Source organism: Trichogramma pretiosum, unplaced genomic scaffold (genome assembly GCF_000599845.2).
Source record: "Trichogramma pretiosum strain Unisexual culture from Peru unplaced genomic scaffold, Tpre_2.0 scaffold11, whole genome shotgun sequence".
Classification (NCBI taxonomy): domain Eukaryota; kingdom Metazoa; phylum Arthropoda; class Insecta; order Hymenoptera; family Trichogrammatidae; genus Trichogramma; species Trichogramma pretiosum.
The window spans coordinates 597,148-615,810 of NW_019641702.1; the positions used below are offsets into that span (position 1 = coordinate 597,148).

At 35.4% G+C, this 18,663-nt stretch overlaps 6 protein-coding genes across 6 annotated transcripts in view; 3 read left to right on the forward strand and 3 right to left on the reverse strand.

The window, feature by feature from the left end:
- The window catches only part of LOC106651933 (UPF0489 protein C5orf22 homolog), a 459,026-nt gene extending 458,403 nt beyond the window's left edge, over positions 1 to 623 (reverse strand). Inside the window, exon 1 of the mRNA XM_014370635.2 lies at positions 389 to 623. Within this exon, the coding sequence (XP_014226121.1) occupies positions 389 to 451 (63 nt within the window). The 5' untranslated portion in view covers positions 452 to 623. The remainder of the gene's footprint in view (positions 1 to 388) is intronic.
- A 263-nt stretch (positions 624 to 886) lies between these two features.
- On the reverse strand, positions 887 to 3,805 carry LOC106651849 (sodium/hydrogen exchanger 8). Its single transcript, XM_014370535.2, has 4 exons — positions 2,406 to 3,805; positions 2,163 to 2,332; positions 1,722 to 2,090; positions 887 to 1,646 (listed from the first exon to the last, which is right to left on the reverse strand). Exons 1-4 carry the CDS (start codon positions 3,697 to 3,699, stop codon positions 1,293 to 1,295), a joined length of 2,187 nt encoding a protein of 728 aa, XP_014226021.1. The 5' UTR covers positions 3,700 to 3,805; the 3' UTR covers positions 887 to 1,292.
- A 156-nt stretch (positions 3,806 to 3,961) lies between these two features.
- LOC106651949 (leukocyte receptor cluster member 1 homolog) lies at positions 3,962 to 5,417 on the forward strand. The gene is made up of 3 exons (XM_014370658.2): positions 3,962 to 4,169; positions 4,250 to 4,349; positions 4,424 to 5,417. Exons 1-3 carry the CDS (start codon positions 4,147 to 4,149, stop codon positions 5,351 to 5,353), a joined length of 1,053 nt encoding a protein of 350 aa, XP_014226144.1. The 5' UTR covers positions 3,962 to 4,146; the 3' UTR covers positions 5,354 to 5,417.
- Positions 5,418 to 5,697: 280 nt separating this feature from the next.
- On the forward strand, positions 5,698 to 9,532 carry LOC106651948 (arf-GAP with dual PH domain-containing protein 1-like). The gene is made up of 7 exons (XM_014370657.2): positions 5,698 to 5,901; positions 6,406 to 6,631; positions 6,699 to 6,897; positions 6,984 to 7,343; positions 7,430 to 7,652; positions 7,718 to 7,750; positions 9,227 to 9,532. Exons 1-7 carry the CDS (start codon positions 5,820 to 5,822, stop codon positions 9,262 to 9,264), a joined length of 1,161 nt encoding a protein of 386 aa, XP_014226143.1. The 5' UTR covers positions 5,698 to 5,819; the 3' UTR covers positions 9,265 to 9,532.
- Positions 9,533 to 10,295: 763 nt separating this feature from the next.
- On the forward strand, positions 10,296 to 13,891 carry LOC106651947 (SET and MYND domain-containing protein 4-like). The gene is made up of 6 exons (XM_023462626.1): positions 10,296 to 10,580; positions 11,425 to 12,139; positions 12,232 to 12,518; positions 12,586 to 12,875; positions 12,965 to 13,445; positions 13,670 to 13,891. The coding sequence occupies exons 1-6, from the start codon at positions 10,400 to 10,402 to the stop codon at positions 13,675 to 13,677; spliced, it is 1,962 nt and encodes a 653-aa protein (XP_023318394.1). The 5' UTR covers positions 10,296 to 10,399; the 3' UTR covers positions 13,678 to 13,891.
- Positions 13,892 to 13,972: 81 nt separating this feature from the next.
- LOC106651946 (uncharacterized PE-PGRS family protein PE_PGRS54-like) lies at positions 13,973 to 18,659 on the reverse strand. Its single transcript, XM_014370655.2, has 7 exons — positions 18,353 to 18,659; positions 17,786 to 18,034; positions 16,774 to 17,710; positions 16,614 to 16,700; positions 16,347 to 16,546; positions 15,857 to 16,270; positions 13,973 to 14,344 (listed from the first exon to the last, which is right to left on the reverse strand). Exons 2-7 carry the CDS (start codon positions 18,024 to 18,026, stop codon positions 14,130 to 14,132), a joined length of 2,094 nt encoding a protein of 697 aa, XP_014226141.1. The 5' UTR covers positions 18,027 to 18,034; positions 18,353 to 18,659; the 3' UTR covers positions 13,973 to 14,129.
- Positions 18,660 to 18,663: the final 4 nt, after the last annotated feature.

The following is an 18,663-nucleotide window of genomic DNA, read 5'->3' on the forward strand; positions in this document are numbered from 1 at the left end:
TTTCATCTGCGCAACTCGAAAGATCAAAGACTTGTATGTGTAAATATATTGTATACTAACACTGTCACGTGCATTGTTTACCAGCTGCACTGACATTCTGCTCGAGCAATACACACTTTTCAGCTGTTACTCGAGAACATGTCAGAGCTCAAAGTCAACAACCTCACCAGTTCATTACAATGTGTCCGAATAATTTTTGATAAACATCGTTAAAGCTTGATTTTATCATGATTTTCAAATTTTAAAGGTTATGTGGCGAATTAACTATCTACTAAATCCAAGTGATACATTTTTTGCAATTTAGTTTACGTTGTATTAACCTTTTTTTGATGTTTACCATTTGCAATGATAACTAATTATTGGAAAAGAAATCAGAAAAATTGGTTACCTCGTTATGCGGCTCTACTATGTAAATGGGAGTTTTTTTGAAAGTTTTCGAAGCGAAAGTCATTTTCGAGTTTGTTATTTCAACCGTTGCGAATATATTCCGTAAAAACAACACTACACTGAACTTTTAAACACAAGTAAATAAAGAACAAAACACGACACAGAACGATTTGAAAAAATTGATGATAAATAATAGCCCGATCTATTTACTATTACAGCGACCAAACAGCACTGTGTAAAAGGCGGGATTCTCAAATGCAAATGTTGGCACTGTCGCTACGCTTCGAACCGAAAGACTCGATATACGGTCGCACTTAAAAATTTGAATTTGTCAGTAATTTCGAACGAATTTCGAATAAACTATCTGTAGTAAAAAGTTTCAAAGACAATTTTATTTTTATTGCAATTCTTCAAGATACAAAGCTTTACAATAATATACAATCAGATTGGAGAAAAAAATCACAAATGAATAAGATTGGTTATTTATATACACATTTCATGTACAATATAAATATGCAGAATGTTTTTGGTAGAGTCTGTAAAATTAAAAATTTGTGGTAGTGAACAATAAAGTCTGGTTACTTGAAATATAGAAGCAATCTTTTGAATAAAATACGCACTAATCAATAATTTTTACATTAAGAATAACATTCTTCTGACTAAAATATTTGAAATTTTATAACAGCTTTGAAATTTTTCTAATAATGACTTTAAGAAAACATCACAGAAAGAACTATATGTGCAATTTTAAGTTTGTGAGAAATTCATAAATTCTAAAAAACTTATTTCTTTAAATTCTTTATTTAATTTAATTATTAAACGATTTTTCAAATTCAATTTTTTTTAGGAATAAGTTTTTTGTAATTTTGACACTCATGTTAAAGTTAACTTTTTTGTTTTAAGTACTAAATACTCAAAATGGAACTATGTTTAGGATGATCGGTGGTCTTGTCATGTTCACTTTCATTTCTAATTTCAGTGAAAATATCACTATTCTGAATATTCATTGAAGATACTGTAGCAGTATCATCATCTGATTCCTCTACTGGACTAATTCGAACAGCTTGATACCATTGATTTGTCAAATCTGTCATTTGTGATTTACAATCTTTCAGTTCTTGTTGTGTGAATCTTCGAGTGAAGAATGGAATGAAAAATTTTAGATCCCAACGAGCAAATCCTCTGATTCGAGATTGTAAAAATGAAACATCTATTTCATCCTCTGCCAATTCAAGATGCTCTGAATCAATAGCTTGACCCTAAAAATATGAAATATAAGTTTCAGAAACAAAGTTTTCAAAATAAAAATAAATTCATTATTGACTAATACTAACCAACTCTCTTGTTTTACTTAATGAAATTCCTTTTTCTCTTCTTTTATGCCTACTACTTTTTTCTTTTTTTTCAGCACGCATAAGTTTTAACAAAGGCATGGTTGAGCCTCCAAAAATCAGTGTAGTAAATAGAACAATGATAAGAGTTGTTGTTATAATTACGTGACGTGTTTCATCACTAAAATCTAAATGAAGAGATAATGCATAAGAAATTGCACCACGTAATCCACTAAACCACATAATAAACATCATTTTTTTTGTTATTTGATGCTCCCTAAATCTATTAACAAGTAAAGCAAGAGGAAAAATATTGGCTGCTCTTCCAAGAAGGCACAATATTAAAGACCATGTGACTAGAGCTGGTTCAACCTGCAAAATCAAATTTTAATATAAATATTTGATATTTAATATTTCAAAAATAATTTTCTATTAATACCATACCCTGTGCCTAAAACTGAAAAGTGCTAGACCCAAATAAGCAAATACACAAGTTTCTGCTATAAAAGCCATAGTTCTCATAGTTTGTTGCATTGTAATTTGTGTAACTGTTGACAAGTTGAAGTGAGTGTAATGAGACATTACTATTCCATTAAATAATATCGCCATGATTCCTAGAAAATAAACAATATTTAACTTTTGGTTATAAGCGATGAAAAAGATTATTTACCAAAAATATTTATTTACCAGATAATTGTATTCCTTCAGCTAAGACATAAGGTGCATATGTGAACACCAACATTAATCCAAATTCCAAGGACGGATTTTTTCTAAGATCAACGTGCTTCAAAAGCAATGCACTCATTAGTGCAAAAACGACTCCGATACCAGCGGAAGCAAAAAACATTAAACAAAATCTATCTAAACATAAAATAATAGCTTCTGCTGTTGTGGCAGCAGTTTTAGCATTTAATACTGAAGTTGTCAACACAATAGAAATAGCATCATTTAGAATTGATTCTCCAAAAACCAACATATTCAATACAGGATCCACATCAAGGGCATGAAAAATTGCTACTGTAGCCACTGGATCTACTGCTGATATTAGTGATCCAAAAGCAAAGCTTTCAACAAAACTTAACTTATAAACAACTTGTGCTAGTCCTAGCAAATAGATGCCAGTTCCAACTACAAAAGCAGAGATGGCTGTACCAAATATTGCAAAAACCATGATACTTCCAATATTTTGAAAGAAATTTCCTTTGTGTAAATTATATCCTGATTCAAAGATGATTGGTGGTAATAATACTAAAAAGAAAGCTGTTGGTGAAAACGATTCTTCTTTTCTCCAGTTGGCAATATTCTGATGAGACATCATACTTATAATACCCCCAATCGCCCCTCCAAGAAAAACAATTACTACTGATTCTGGCAAATACTGAAATTTAGTCTGTAGCATTAAATGTATTAGTAAAATACCTAAAGCCAGAACACAAAGTACAAAAAATATTGACATAGAACTATTGTGTTCCTCTTCAGCAGAACCCTTGGCAGGTAGCACTGGCTCAGCCTGTGCTGGGGCAACAGTTGTCGTAGTGCTATTTGTAACATTACTACTAATTACAGTTACTGATGAATTAATTTGACTAATATTCTTTTTAATTATTTCGGTCGATGTACTTAAAGGCCCACTTGTGGATGTTGTAAGAATGTCTTTGACAGTTGTACTACTGACAGTAGAAGATGTTGAGACTGGATCATACAGTTTTGTTGTGCTGGACGATTGTGTCACCGTACTCGGACTAGAAGAATCTTTCGTGGTTGCATTTGCCACATTTTGCGATACTTTGCTGTCATTTGCGATTTTATTGTCATCTTTAATTTGTGAAATTGTCGGAGAAGCAGCTAATGTTGCGAGGTTAGGTTCACCATCGCTGGCAACAAAAACAACAGTCACTCCTAAAATTAACACCGACAAAACTATTTTTGGTACTAAAGAACCTGCCAGGCAGGGAATATTTGATAACTTTAACAAAACCATGACCAATCATTAAATGTCCTCTATTCATTTCTAGAAATCAATAACAATATTTCGAGATATTTCACAGTAACATTATAATCTGACAGCACCATACTCTGCAAAAGCGTCAAGCTCTCAGCTTACTGTATGTAAGTACAAGATTCGTCAATGATATGCCTACGCCGTACAGCCGAGCTTTACCGGCAATATAGAAATCGACATTACTTCTTGGCGGAGGCAGACGACGCGTGTTTCGAGCAGACTTCATTTGACAAGACGTTGTTGTGCGGGATGGTTGTGTTGAGTTTACAAAAGAGGCTTTACTGCTAAAGCGTCAATAGGATCATTTGCATTATCGATTGAAAAATCAAGCTTACAATAGCATAGGTGTGATTAGATTTCAGGCTGCAGCCTCTGGTGAGCAGTGTATAAAGAAAATAACCGAATACTAAATTATAGGTTGACAAAATGAATATTTTACCAAAAAAAAGGTTAGTAGTTTATCCAGTGTTTTTCTTGGCTATTTTTGAGAATTGCTGTTATAATACTAATATGTTCATCCTTTTTACAGGTGGCATGTTCGTACCAAAGAAAACATTGCAAGAGTCCGCAAAGATGAAGCGCTAGCAGCTGAACAAGCTAAAGTAGAACAAGATCGTATCAAAAAAGCTGTTGGTATACTTTTATAAATTAATATCATTCAGGAAAAAATGAATTACAATGCTAATGCATGTTATTGTTACAGGAAAGTGAAGCAAGACTAAAACTACTGAGAGATGCATCAAGAATTCAAAGCGGTTTTGAAGATGCTAGCATTCACAGTGAAACCAAGGCTGAACCTATAAAAAATATTCCTGAATCTTCTTCGAAGCATATAAATTTCTTTGAAGAATTGGAGCAAGGTAATATTGATCACAAGAAAGCAAATAAAGATTATGAAAAAGATGTAAAAGAAGAACAAGAAAAGTATGAAAAGCAAATTGGATTACTTACATATCTTGGCCAAAATTGTAAAGATTCTGAAACTAAACGATGGTACAATGAACTTCCACAGCGACTATGTGATGAGGATGCAAATATAGAATTTAAGCCAAACAAAAAAGCTCTTGAAGATCCTCTGTCGGACATAATGAGGTACAAAAGAATTCTTTCATTAAAAAAGGGTGTTAAACCTGAACCATCGCGAAAAATAACTGAAATACCACAGCAAATAACTGTACCAATTCCAAAAGAAACTAAACCATTGCCTCAAGTACTTGATAACGATGTGAAAAGGTATATGAATATCATATCCATTAAGCCAAGTGATGAAATCGAAAAAAGTATATCAAATAAAAGAAAACGCAAACACAGTTCTTCCAGTGAAGATAGTGATTACAGTGACAAAAAACACAAAAAACATAAAAAGAATAAAAAACACAAACACAAAAAATCAAAAAAGCACAAGAAAAATAAAGAGGAAAAAGAAGTGAAATCAAGTTTAAATATAGAAAAGTTAAGAGCAGAGAGATTAGAACGTGAAAAAGCTGAAAGACTGAGAGCACAGGCTTTAATTGCAGAAAAAGAAACGGAAAAAGAAAGTGCAAGACCTACCTTTAAACAGAAGTACAATTCTCAGTACTTCCCAGAACTTGCAAGACAAAATTATGAAAGGAGTCATAAGGGAAACCATTAATTAATTAAATTGATTATTTAATTGCTTAAAAATGGAGTCTCACTTGTAAAATATTGTGTACATACATAGATATACTACAGTTGTTAATAACGAATAAAAATGTTTATTACTTTTTAATAAATTTTTTGTGAATAATTTATTCATTTTCCATTAATTTTTATGAATTTGTAGTATAAACATGATTTTTATGTTTTCACAACATCCATGAATGTAATAATTATCTTATATCCAATATTTTTCCGTGTCTTTCCCATCTTTATAACAATTTTTAATTTGAATTAATTATATTTGTCTCCAGTTGGCAGCCCTTTACTTAAGTTATTATCATTAAAGAGACACACAATGCTCGGCGGCACAACAGAGCGAGCGGCGAGTTTTATGTATATATATATTATATACCCTAGCATGTATACATTGATACACTATACAGTCTTGACAGTTGACATTGCTAGCGTGTGCCTGCAAGATGGCGGACCCCAACGAAAAGTTAATAGCCGACCTTTTAAAAAAACCTGGAAATAACATTTGTGCCGATTGCGGAGCCAAAAGTAAGATTTATCATTCAGCTATCATTAGTTTTTCTTTCAAAACCATCCGACATTCCAACTCGGAGTTTTCTCGCCTACGAGAAGAAGCGATCAGCTGCGCGTGACTTCATTGTTTTTCTTTCGGCTCGATATCTACTTGCGACATGATTCATTTAAAATTGCTCATGCATTTGGGTTCGCTTCAGAACTATTAACTACGATACGATTTATTAACTAGCTTTCTTCTTTTCGTGTACGTCATTATTATTGATCAACAAGCCGTACTTTGTTTATTTGTAGCTCGCACAGTTACAGTTAGTATTCAAATTTTTCGATGATTCATACGATTGTAATACTTTTCTGAAACTACACCCATAATTTTTTAATTTGATTGTAATAATTAAGTTGATGTTTGTTTTTTCAATTAGTTGTCATAATCATTTTAAGCATTATGTAGCAGTAGTTACTTTTTTAGAACATGTAATATGTATTTAATTGGATTATCATGTTCAATACTTTCAACAGATCCAGAATGGGCATCTTACAATATAGGAATTTTTATATGTACAAAATGTGCTGGAGTACATCGTTCTATGGGAACTCATATTTCAAAAGTAAAACATATTACACTTGATAAGTGGGAAGACTCTCAAGTTAGCAGAGTACGAGAGGTTGGAAATGTAGCATCTAAATTACATTTTGAAGAAAGGGTACCATCATGTTACAGGAAACCTAATCAAGATTCTCCAGAGTAAGATAAATAAATAATTATGAAATACATTATTCTCAGAAAATATAAATTTGTATGAAATTTTCAGTGTACTAATTGAACAGTGGATTCGAGCAAAATATGAGAGGGAAGAGTTTTGTCATCCAGAAAGACAAAGTCATTATGTTTCAGGATTCATGGAGGGTTTTCTTATGAAACGAGGAAAAGAGGATCCCAAATATCAACCACGTAAATTTGTACTCAATGAAGCTGATGATACTTTGAAGTATTATGTTAAGGAGAATAAAGTCAGTATCCAATTTTACCAATATCTATATACTTATAATTATACTTTAAATTATATTAATTCAGTTTTTACAATTTATTTTATAAGGAACCAAAAGCAGTATTGCGAATATCAGAGCTGAATGTGTCATTTGCTCCTGCTAAAACTGGAAATCAAAATAGTCTGCAAATTTCATTTTTGAAAGATGGTACTACAAGACACATTTATGTTTACCACGATGAATCTGAAGTGATAACAAATTGGTACTTGGCAATTCGTTGTGCAAAATTGCACAGGCTCCAAGTTGCATATCCAGGTGCTAATGAACAGGATTTACTGAGTCAATTGACAAAAGATTTTCCTAAAGAAGGATTTCTGTGGAAAACTGGACCTAGACCCAGTGATACTTATAAGAAGAGATGGTTCACGTTAGATGGACGAAAGTTGATGTACCATGAAGATCCTATGGTTAAATTATTAAATTTATTGATAATCATATTAGTGTTTTTTATACCTCTAATATTTATCTTGAAATTTTATTTTCATTTATTCAGGATGCCAATCCAAAAGGAGAAATATTTTTAGGTCATACATCTGAAGGCTATGCTATAAAAATGGGTGTTCCACCAGGTGCTCGGGATCAAGGTTATTCTTTTACACTCCAAACGCCTGACAGAACTTACCTTTTATCTGCTCAAGCTAATGAAGATAGAATCCAATGGATGCAAGTTTTACAAAAAGTAATAGACAGACCTTTAACTCCACAAGATGCCAGTAGTAAGTATTCAAAACAACTACATTGAAATGTTATATTAACTAATTAATTGTTTATTAATTTTTAGTAGCAGCACGTCTCGTAAGGAAACGCAATCCAGGTAGTACAATTAATTTATTTTCATCAAGTAGGTAAGCTGCATCTCATCTAGATAGGCAATGATAAATACTTATCTGACATCAATATATTTACACAATGATGAAAACCTTATGGAACTAATTTTTTTAAACGCAAACGATATTCAAGTTTTTATACTACTATGAAAAATAATTTGAATCTTTTAGAAGCACTACTAATAATACAATAGTTATTTGGTAGAATTATAGAAAATAGTATCAATTTTCCAGCACATAAATCCAAACTTACCTGATAAATATTCTTCTACTTTTTAAAATACTGTGACTAGTTGTCAAAAAATAAAATTTTTTACAGTATTTAATTGATAATAACTACTTTTAGCATATAGATAAAATACTCAAATTGTGCACTCAACAAGTGCCTCGATAATAACGTGAATGATCAGTTCACGTGAAATCTATGTAATGAAATTTTCAAATCGATTATATAACGAATTAAAATTTTAAATTTCATCACTAGCAAATATTAACAGCTATGGTTCAAAAATACTCTGATAAAAATATGTTCTTTGAATACATAATAATTTCATTGTGTAAAATATGAAGTGCACCATTTCTAGCAAAGAATTATTTATGTATAAGTATAATGAATTTTAGACCCTAGTTTGAATGAATTGAAAAAAAAATGAAATTTGTACATAATTGTTTCTTTTTTCCATAAGAGGGCTTCTTGTGAAAATAGTTTTAAGATACATTGAAAATATTAGCAATGTAAAATAATAGTAATGAACTGAAACTTGAAAAGACTATACAGAGTATGAATATTAGTGACTTTTTACATAAATGAATGATGTGGTCAGGGTGAAAACAGTTAAAAAAAAATCTATATATTTATAACCCAAAGAAATAATTGTATATTTTAAAAGAATGCAGTTATTAAACTTACACTATTTTAAGCTGTAAAGTGCGTGACAGGAATTGAAACAAAAATTTATGGGCTGCATAATTGGATGTAATTGAATTTATTTAATTCTAATGATTTTTCCTTGCAAGAATCAATGCTTACATGAGTTGTACTTCAAACTGCAGGGATATTTTAAACGCGACATTTCGGATAACAGATGATTGTTTGATACTAATAAACTGATGTTGATGGATTTCTACGTTTTTGGAATTTTGACAATTTTTTCAATGAACCATTATTTCATTAAAACATACTCATAATATTAAAGGAAACAGAGGGCGCTTAAATTTACAAAAATTCTTTTCATTTTACACTTTTAAATATGATAATTAATTATTTCTCAAGTTTCAAAGTATTTCTGTTATTTGCAGGAAAAAAAATTCTTGAGAAATTGAAAAGAATCATTGAAAGGTTTTTAAAAGAATGACTTTCTAAAATAAGTTCAAGCAACCCCTGTGTTCTTTGCTAACTCATACCAAATATTTTACATGAAAACGACTTTTTGTTTAACTTTTAAAAATTAATGTCTCGTCAGATAATGTCAAGAGCTGTTATGGCTGTGCAAAAGATTAATTTTTCCCAATCATCTGACCCGTGAATAGAAATGCAGTCTATTACATGTTTTAATCAATGAAACAAGATCGAAAATATAAACTGTGGATTGAGATGCAAAAAAATTGCCTGTGAGAATGTGTACATAATCGTGAACTAATCATGTACCTAAAGATATTTTTAACCGAGCATGCAAGTATACCGTCAACATCACCGCTATTATAATTTTAAAACTGGAAACGAACTGTATTTTTCATACAATATTATTCACATTAATTTTTATGCATCACCGTCATAAAACTAATTTTGTATATAAGTAAAGTAATGTACTTTTGAAATTTTTAAAATCACGTTTATAATAAAAGAAATGTGTAATTATTTAAGAGCGACTTTTTTTAATTTCTTCCCAGTGGTTCAACAGGTAAAAATAGGATAATTAAAATTTTGCAGCAATCACCGACTGATCGACCCGTTCATTTTCAATATTACGATTCGGAGAGGCCTAACATGATATTACATCTTTGAAACGTTGCGAACCGATGGCCGTATGTTACGTTGCAGTCGACGCCGGCAAAAGGTTGTACTAGTAGTGCACTGGTACAATGTATGCACGAGCTGCATACATAGGATGCGAGGCACCCTTTTGCTCTCTCTTACTCTCTCTTTCTCTCGAGTCTCTCTTCTTGCATATACGTATGTACGAGGTAATTTTAGTCTCACCTCGTGGCTTTTAGTTCTTCTCAGTGCATCAATAGGCCTCAGCTAATTTAGTATACAATCGCCGCTAACCCGCATAGGCTTTTTAGGAACTTGTTAGAGCATCAACTTATACGGCAGTAAATTCTGCGTGGGCATTGCACCGGTTTTTAGCTTCGGCGGCCGATCGTGCCTCGATCAATCAGTTCGTTTCGATGCTCGTTAAGTTTATTACGATCGCTCGTACGGCTGTTGTGAACATTTTTGATTGAGTAGTTTATATTTGATTGTTTGAATTTTTAAATAATCATTTTTAGATATTCTATTTTTGCGAATAAAAAGATTTAAAGTAAAAAAAGAAAAAAAAATGAAGTGATTGTAAAAGTGTTGACAGTGCTGTTCGGCGTTTATCACATAATTACCTTTTAATAGTTGACAGAGTTAAAAACAACGACGGAAAATGGATATCGCCAAGGAAAAAATATTGGCAGTGAAAAAAAACAATACAAAAGGATATGGGATGCAAAAGGAATGCGAAGCTTTGGTAGGCTACGTATTGAAAAATATGATCAAATCAAATATGCCACCCTTAGTAGCCGAAGTGAAAAATGACAAAGATTCGGCAAAGTTTCGGGAAGAAGGTGAGAATACAATTTTAAGATTAATTATACTTTTTATTGAAAGAAATAACATATTCTTCATTTTTTAAATGTATTTATTGCATAATATTAAGTTGTATTTGAATAAAAAAACAAATCGAAACACATACGTAAAATTACGCAAAAGTACTGAGAAAAAAGTTTAATAAAATAACTTTCGACGGGCATAATTTATATCACATCTCTCCATCTCCAGCATTTTGAGAAATATCAGTTTTTCGACATTAATTGCAGTGACGTACGAAAATGTTCTGTGCATTTACTTACATGATGATGAAAGTGCAAAAGCACGAGTAAAAATAATATGCAAAAGCTGCATGAATCACACGATTTCTGTAGCTTCAAGAGCTGCGAGCTTATTTTAAACTATTATAACATTAAAATATCTTTCATCGCATTTAAAAGGGCATGAAATACATTACCGAGCGATCGCGAATGAGAGATCGCATTTTCGGATATTTATTACACAGTATCGAACGATGATTGAAATGGTCGTTCAAAATTGTTTCTTTTTTTTGAATACATGTTTTTAAATTTATTCATACCCAGAATTTAATGTTTCAATTTTGTTAAGTTGTAAATAAAAATCATTGATATATTAGGATCATAAAATGTAGGGTAATGAGGTACTTTTTTTAAATAAAAATACAACGGTAAATTAAATGATTTATTGTATTATTTCGCGCTTTACACCGTAAATCGAAAAAACACTTTGACGAATAGCAAAGCCAATGCAACGACATTTTTGAAAAAATATCTCATTGCGCTGGCTTTGACATCTCCTGAAAGATAAAAGATATTCGAACATATAATTGCTCACCTCCAGGTAATCAAAGCTTCGTGTCGGGCGACGACGACGACGCGATCGAGAAGTACACGATGAGCCTGGCGTTCGCCAAGAGCCGCGAGTCGATGGGCCTGGCGTTCGCCAACCGATCGGCGGCTCTCTATCGCAAGCAGCTCTATCGCGAGTGCCTGATCGACATCGACGCCGCGCTCGGCCACGGCTATCCCGAGGACAAGAGGATCAAGCTCAAGGAGCGCGCGGTCAAGGCGGTCGCGTCGCTCCGACAGCTCTGCAGCGGCAAGGATCAGAACATGAACGACTTGCCGGCGGCCAGCGTGCCGAGGGCTCCTCCTCAGCCACAAGACTCGAGCAAAACCACCAGCAACGGTACCGGCGGCAACGGCAGCGAGCTCAAGGATTACGCCCTGATCAAGAACATCATCGAGGATGGCAAGAGCAGCGACAAGTCGTCGCAGAGGTCGGTCAGCAGCAGCAGCAGCGACGACGGCCTGGTGAAGGAGAGCCTGGAGGAGATGATGAGCAAGAGCTCGCGAGGCCCGCCGAGATACGTCGTCGAGGAAGGCGAGCTGGCCCTGGCCTACGGCGCGAACGACGAGGTGCCGGCGCTCAGCAAGGGCGCCACGATCGTCTACACGGAGAAGTACGGCAGGCACCTGGTGGCCACGCAGCACTTCAAGGCCGGCGACATCATCCTCACGGAGAATCCCTACGCCTACGTTATTTACCGTGAGAAGTGAGTCGATCGATGAAAGAGCTGCGAAATCCTAAAAATAAATAATAATAACGAAATGAATCAACTTACCCGAGCATCGTTTACGAGCGCAGATACTACACCCACTGTCATCACTGCCTGACGCGCAGCTTCAATCTCATCTCCTGTCCGCACTGTCCGATAGCCCAGTACTGCTCGGAGAAGTGCATGCGCGACGCCTGGCAGCTGGCCCACCAGCTCGAGTGTCCCATACACGCAGTCTTCTCGAAGCTGCTCAACGTCGACAAGGACAAAATCAGGATACTTACCAAAATCACGAGGATGCTGATAATCGCCACCAAGAGCGGCCGAGCTATCGACGAGCTTCGCAAGGACTGCCTCGAAGCTGAGAAAAATCCTGGTATGGGTATGATTTCGAATAAAAACATCACACTTTGTCGTTTCGAATTCCATTTATTATTTCGCAGACAAAAGAAAGCAAGGATTCACGGACGCGGGTATCTTCGACAGCGCGAGCGCGAGGTGCGCTCTGAGCCTCGCGACCAATCTGCCGGTCAGGCCGCCGATCGAGATAAGCGCCTTCTCCTGCATATCGGCGCTGGCCGTGATCCTTCTGGCCCTGAGGACGAAATTCTTCCAGGACACGACGCACACGGCCGAGCAGCTGAGGGATCTCGCCGAGAAGGACGACGATATGGTATTCTGTGCCGCCATCGTCTTTCGCAGCTGCGTCATCATATCGTCCAATTCGTTCTCGGTGAGTCGCGCTGAACGTATCTGAAAGAGTCAAATAATTACTCGTTATACGCATACTTACCGTGCACCAAAAAAAAAAAACGACAACAGGTACAACAAGAGCCAGGAGTGAAGGTCGGCTCGGGCCTCTACGTCACGGCCAGCCTGCTCAATCACTCGTGCTGCCCGAACACGTTTCGCCACTACTTCGGCCTGCAGATGGTCACGCGAGCCCTCGAGCCCATCAAGCCGGGCGACCAGATATTCACCTGTTACGGAGGCGGCTATCAGTACATGGGGCGCTCGGAGCGCCGACGGAAGATGGCCGAGTCGTACTTCTTCGACTGCGACTGTCAGGCTTGCGCCGAGGACTGGCCCATCTACCTGGACATACTGCGCAATCACGTGGGCTCCATCGCCAAGACCAATCGGCCGCTCGTGGACAAGCTCAAGCCCTACAGGCAGAGGCTGCTGGCCGACAAGTACGACATCGACGCGGTGAAGAGCATCCTCGAGGTGCTCTACGCCGAGGCCAAGATGCCATGCGAGGAGATCGTCCACGCTGTCCAGTATCTCAAGAGCTACTATCTCGGTAAATTTCAGGAGGCTTCTTATTACAAAAAATAAATGCTCGCATTTCTGGCTTTCAGCTTACGCTGCCTACTGTTTCCTATAACGATGCTTTTATAGAAATTTATAGGCTGAACAATAATGATCGAATTGCTTCTTACTGCTTCTCGCTTCGTGCTTATTCGCTACTGCAACAATCAAATTTTTTTTAGTACTTGAAGTAATATTCGCATGTTTCTTTTTTAGATCCATAAACTCGATAAAAATTGGATGCAAAGGATAATGATAAGTAAATTGTACTTACTTTTGAATTTGACGAAACTCAGTTCCTTGAATTAATGTGACATGTCGAAATGTACATTAGTAACTTGTTTGTGTCTTGTCTATGTCTTGATTTTTATGTTAAAAGTGTACATTCAAAGATATTACTCATGCAAAAAGACGAAAGAAAAAAAAATTAATTCTTCACTCCTCGATGATTGAGTTGGTGGATGGACATCTTCATCAAAAGTACAAAAAGCCAAAAAAAAAAAAAAACAACGACTTGAATTGTATCTGAGGCAATGTAGCATTTATTAAAAGAGGTTACATAATATAAGTCACAGCTAATCTTTTTCATTTGGTTTATACACGATTATGTATAAATGTAAACCGGAATTGTAATACGTTATTTGTTTATGTATAATTAAATTATAAATTTATAATTTTAAAATCTATTAATATTGGGGAAAGCAGCGAAGAGCGGGGCCGACGACGTCGGGGTGTTGTTGCTAGGCTGGTCTCCGATGTTTTTCAATAAATTTCCCTGTATGAGACTGTCGAGTGCCTTCTGGACGGTGGGGTCGTTCAGTAAGGGCGACGGCGTCACCGTACTTGTGGTCGAATTCGAGGTTGTGTTATTGGTCGTGCTCGTCGATACCGCTGAGGAAGAAAATATTAATTTGTTAACATTTTTAAAGTCCTAGAAATGAAAAAGTTTGAATAAACTTATGACAACACCTGTTGTTTCTACATTTATTTTTTATAACTCTCGAAATTGTACACTGTCAACTCGGAAAAAAACACTTGGTTTCCCGTGAAACTAACGACTGACGTTCGCACTTTCGTCTAAAAGAAAACTATCGACACAAACAGTGTGAAAAGTAAGAAACAATATGTTTATGCTTACTTTGCCGTGTCTCAAAATATTAATAAAAAACAAATCATCGCGCTACATTATCACTACGAAACGCGAAACGAATATTCGATTGAAATAAATTTGAAAAAAGCAGCCTTTTTTCAAATTCTCAAAATGAGAAATGAAGACGAAAGTTTGTTTTTTCGAACACACATAGTCAAAAAGAAAGACAGTGCGATCGTAAAATTTCATAAAAATACTGTGGCTTGTGAAATATTTTTATAAAACCGGCAAATACCAACAATGCCACAGCTAAACCCCTAGCTGAAAATCGCGAATAACATGAACATCACGATCGATAGTGATTATTTGTCAAGTTTAAAACCGAACCTATACATCCTATGTGAACAACAAATAAATTGTTCACAAATAGGAAAAATCGAGATTACGTAAATATACTCTATAGTAAAATTCAACAAAAAAGCTGACCTATTCGATCTCAAACAAGTTTTCTGCTATCATTACCGATTTTCGTTATGAAATTTCATGACCAATAAAGTAAAATAACTTGTAATGAAATTTAAATGTCATAAATTAAATATTACCGTCGAACGTAAAACGTACCGATATATAACGATATTACGAATTGAGCGACGCCTTATAATTATAAAAAAATTTCAATTTCATTGCTATAAAAAATAGCTTGAAATGATTTTGCTTTCTCAAACATAAATAACGCCATAAAACTGCACAAAATGTACAGTTTTATTTATAAAATCACCAATGAAAACCGAAAGCTGATTGCATCGAAATATAAACATAATTTCAAAGCACAGCAAAAATTATGACCAAGTCGCTTTACAGAATGTACGCTCATCATTGAATAGATTCATTCTAAAATAGGAATATTATATTCTTGGAACATTTCAATATAACGAAATAATTCCACCTGTCAAAATTCCAAGAAAATCGAATCAGTAAATACTCACGAAATTCTTGCAAAAAAGTGCAAACATACGCGTCATTAATAACTGATCGATGAAAGAAGTGAATATAAATACTTAATATTCACCAAAGCGCGATTCATGGAAAGGAAAAATTGTTGAGATTATATTATCAGTAACATTGAAATTTTCGAGAACTCTGCAACTGGCTAGCTCCTTTTTGCCACATATTTATCACGACTTCGCTATGGTTAATTGTAAATTATTAAAAATTCTGTAAAGAGTCGCGATGAATTAGATCGACTAAACTATTTAAAGCCACAGTAATTAACATTTAAAACTCGCTTCATTACGTCATCGTTGTTAGTTTACCTGATATCGGCGGTGGAACTGGACTAGGCACCGCTGTCGTGGTTACATTTGTATTAGGAGTGGACGAGTTGGTACTGGTTTTATTGCTATTTAGAATATTCAAAATTCTGGACTGCAATTCAGCCTGTTTTGGATCGCTAACTAATGTAGGACCCAAGTTCTTGGCATCCTCGCCAAGTTCAATCTGAACTTGCTCTTCTCTTCTCATTTCCAAGTATTTGATAATACGCTCATACTGAAGTACTGTTAATTGTAAATTGTCAGCTAACATATTCAGCAAAACTTGAATAGCATCAGGATGACGATCGAGCGCCGAAGGTACATTTGATGGAACACTGCGACCTCCACACTTATAGTTGTTAAAATCACGCATTATTAGATTGATAGCGTCGTCTACTGGCATGTTTCTGTGTTCTGTGCAATACAAAATAAATAAATTCATAGAGATTCACAGAGACTAAGACAAAAATTAATATCAAAATTTATTTACCTTGTGGCAGTCCATGTAAAATATTTAAGGTCAAGGAACGATGCTCTTTATTTGTAGGTGCAATGACAATAGCATACAAACAGCCTCTGCTTGCAATATTTCCAAGTACTCTTGTTAACGGAACATCTTCATTGGGGAAAAGCAAATCCACTGTCAGTCCTAATTTTTTCAATCTTGCTTCAATGATTTCAGCATATTCCCTAAAAATTTTTTTTCAGTTTTTATTAATTCATTATTATCTTTAACATATTATTCGAAATTACTTACGTTAATGCTTTAGTTACAACAATGATTTCACAATCATTTTTCTCAGCAGCAACTGAGGGGTATTCACTAACTGGTCCTGGTGCAGGTCTAGTAAAAAAAAGTTAATGACAAATATATTTAAAAGATAAAACGTAAAACAAAAAAGTACTACTGTACTTACCCAAAATTGGGTCCACGTGGCCCAGGGCCCATATCACCCATTCCTCTTCCTCCTTGTGGTCCTGGTGGACCTTTAAAATCGTCAAATCGACTGCCTTTAGAGTCTCCAAAACCTCCAAAGTTTCCACGCCCACCAGGTCCTCCACGACCTCCAGGTCCTCCAGGTCCACCAGGTCCAGGTTTATTCATTTCCCAGTTTGCTAAAGGATTATCTTCCATTCGTTTAGGTCCTCTCAATGGACTTCTATCTCTAAATCCACCGCCCATATTACCATCTGGCCCACCCATACCTTGACGAAAGTTCGGTCCCATATCTCCGCGATTATCCATCGGATCTCCCATACCTCCGCCCATTCTGCCTCCCATACCTCCACCCATTCGATTTCCCATACCTGGACCGCCCATTCCTTTACCCATATCTGCTCCCATTTCATCTCCAAATGAATCATTCTGATTTCGTCCTCCTTTCCGCGATTTTCTTCCTCTGCCACCAGGTCCACCAGGGCCTCCCATATTTCCTGGACCTCCCATACTTGCTGGGCCTCCCATGTTTCCAGGACCTCCCATGTTTCCAGGACCTCCAGGACCCATGGTTTCTGGATCATTTTGGTTTCTCATGCCAGGACCTCCTGGACGGTTTCCTCCAAAAGGAGGACCGCCACTTTTATTCACGTTGAATGAATTACCATTGTCAAAAGGATCATCTTGATCTTGATTGAAAGTGTTTTTTCCACCCATTGGTCCTCTATTGAATTGGTTATCACCTCCAAAATTAGGATTGTTAAAGTTATTTCCTTTGCCAAAACTATTATTAAAGGAGTCGTTGCCACCAAATCCACCCATGTTATTACCCCCTTGGTTGTTACCACCTTGATTCATGCCACCACCCATATTTCCACCCATTCCTCCTGGAGCATTTTTTGTGGCAGGCTTGACATCTGCAGAAAAATTTAGTATCAATTTTATTCAAGAATATTAAATAATCAAATTTTAAACATTATAAAAAGACATACCTATTCTTCGATTTTTGAACATAGCACCATTTTCACCTTTGATTGCATTTTGAGCAGATTGTTCATCTTCGAATTGAACAAAACCAAATCCACGATTCAATACAGCACCAACTATGTTGCCATATTTTGAAAAATGATCCTCCAGCTCTTGGCGATTCATCTCTTCTGTTTGTAGATGCCCAATAAAAATACGGCATGCAGCCGTAGCTGGATCCTTCAGAAGTCGTCCTGGGTTATTCATTTTTAATACTGTAACAAATAGTTACAACTGTTAGAATTTTTATACTTTTCAAAAAGAATAAAATGCTGAAATAACATTTCAATCACAAAGTTTGATTTCATAGATTATAAAATGTATCCCAGACTTACTCTAATACACTTGTTACTTGTTATATTTCTGAATTTTTGAGTCACTCAATAAAAACAGTTTCAATAAAAAAATAAAAGACAAAAGAATGTTTACGAAAACAAGCGAATGAAAGATTAGAAAGTGAATTCTTTCCGAAGAAAGGTTAAGTCTTGAAAGACTTAAATTTTATTGAAATATAGATTACAAGTAAGAATTACCTGAGTACCGATGATAATCGGCGAATGGTCAACACTAATCCTAAGCAATACTTTACTCAAATCGAGTACTTTTTGTTTATTAATCACTGATTGAAAGCGCTTCTCTGCACTCCGATTTGGTTCACTCTATTTAGTGTGTTTGTTACATCCAGAACCGCTTTAGTTGTTGCCTATATAGGTGCTGCCACTTCTGCACTCTTGCCAAATCTCAGCGAATCTACTTGAGCGGTGAGCCTTTGTCTGTGTTTGTGCACGTCAGTGCAACTTTGCAACTGTATGATGGTAGACTCTAAGTGGTATCGGTACGTTTG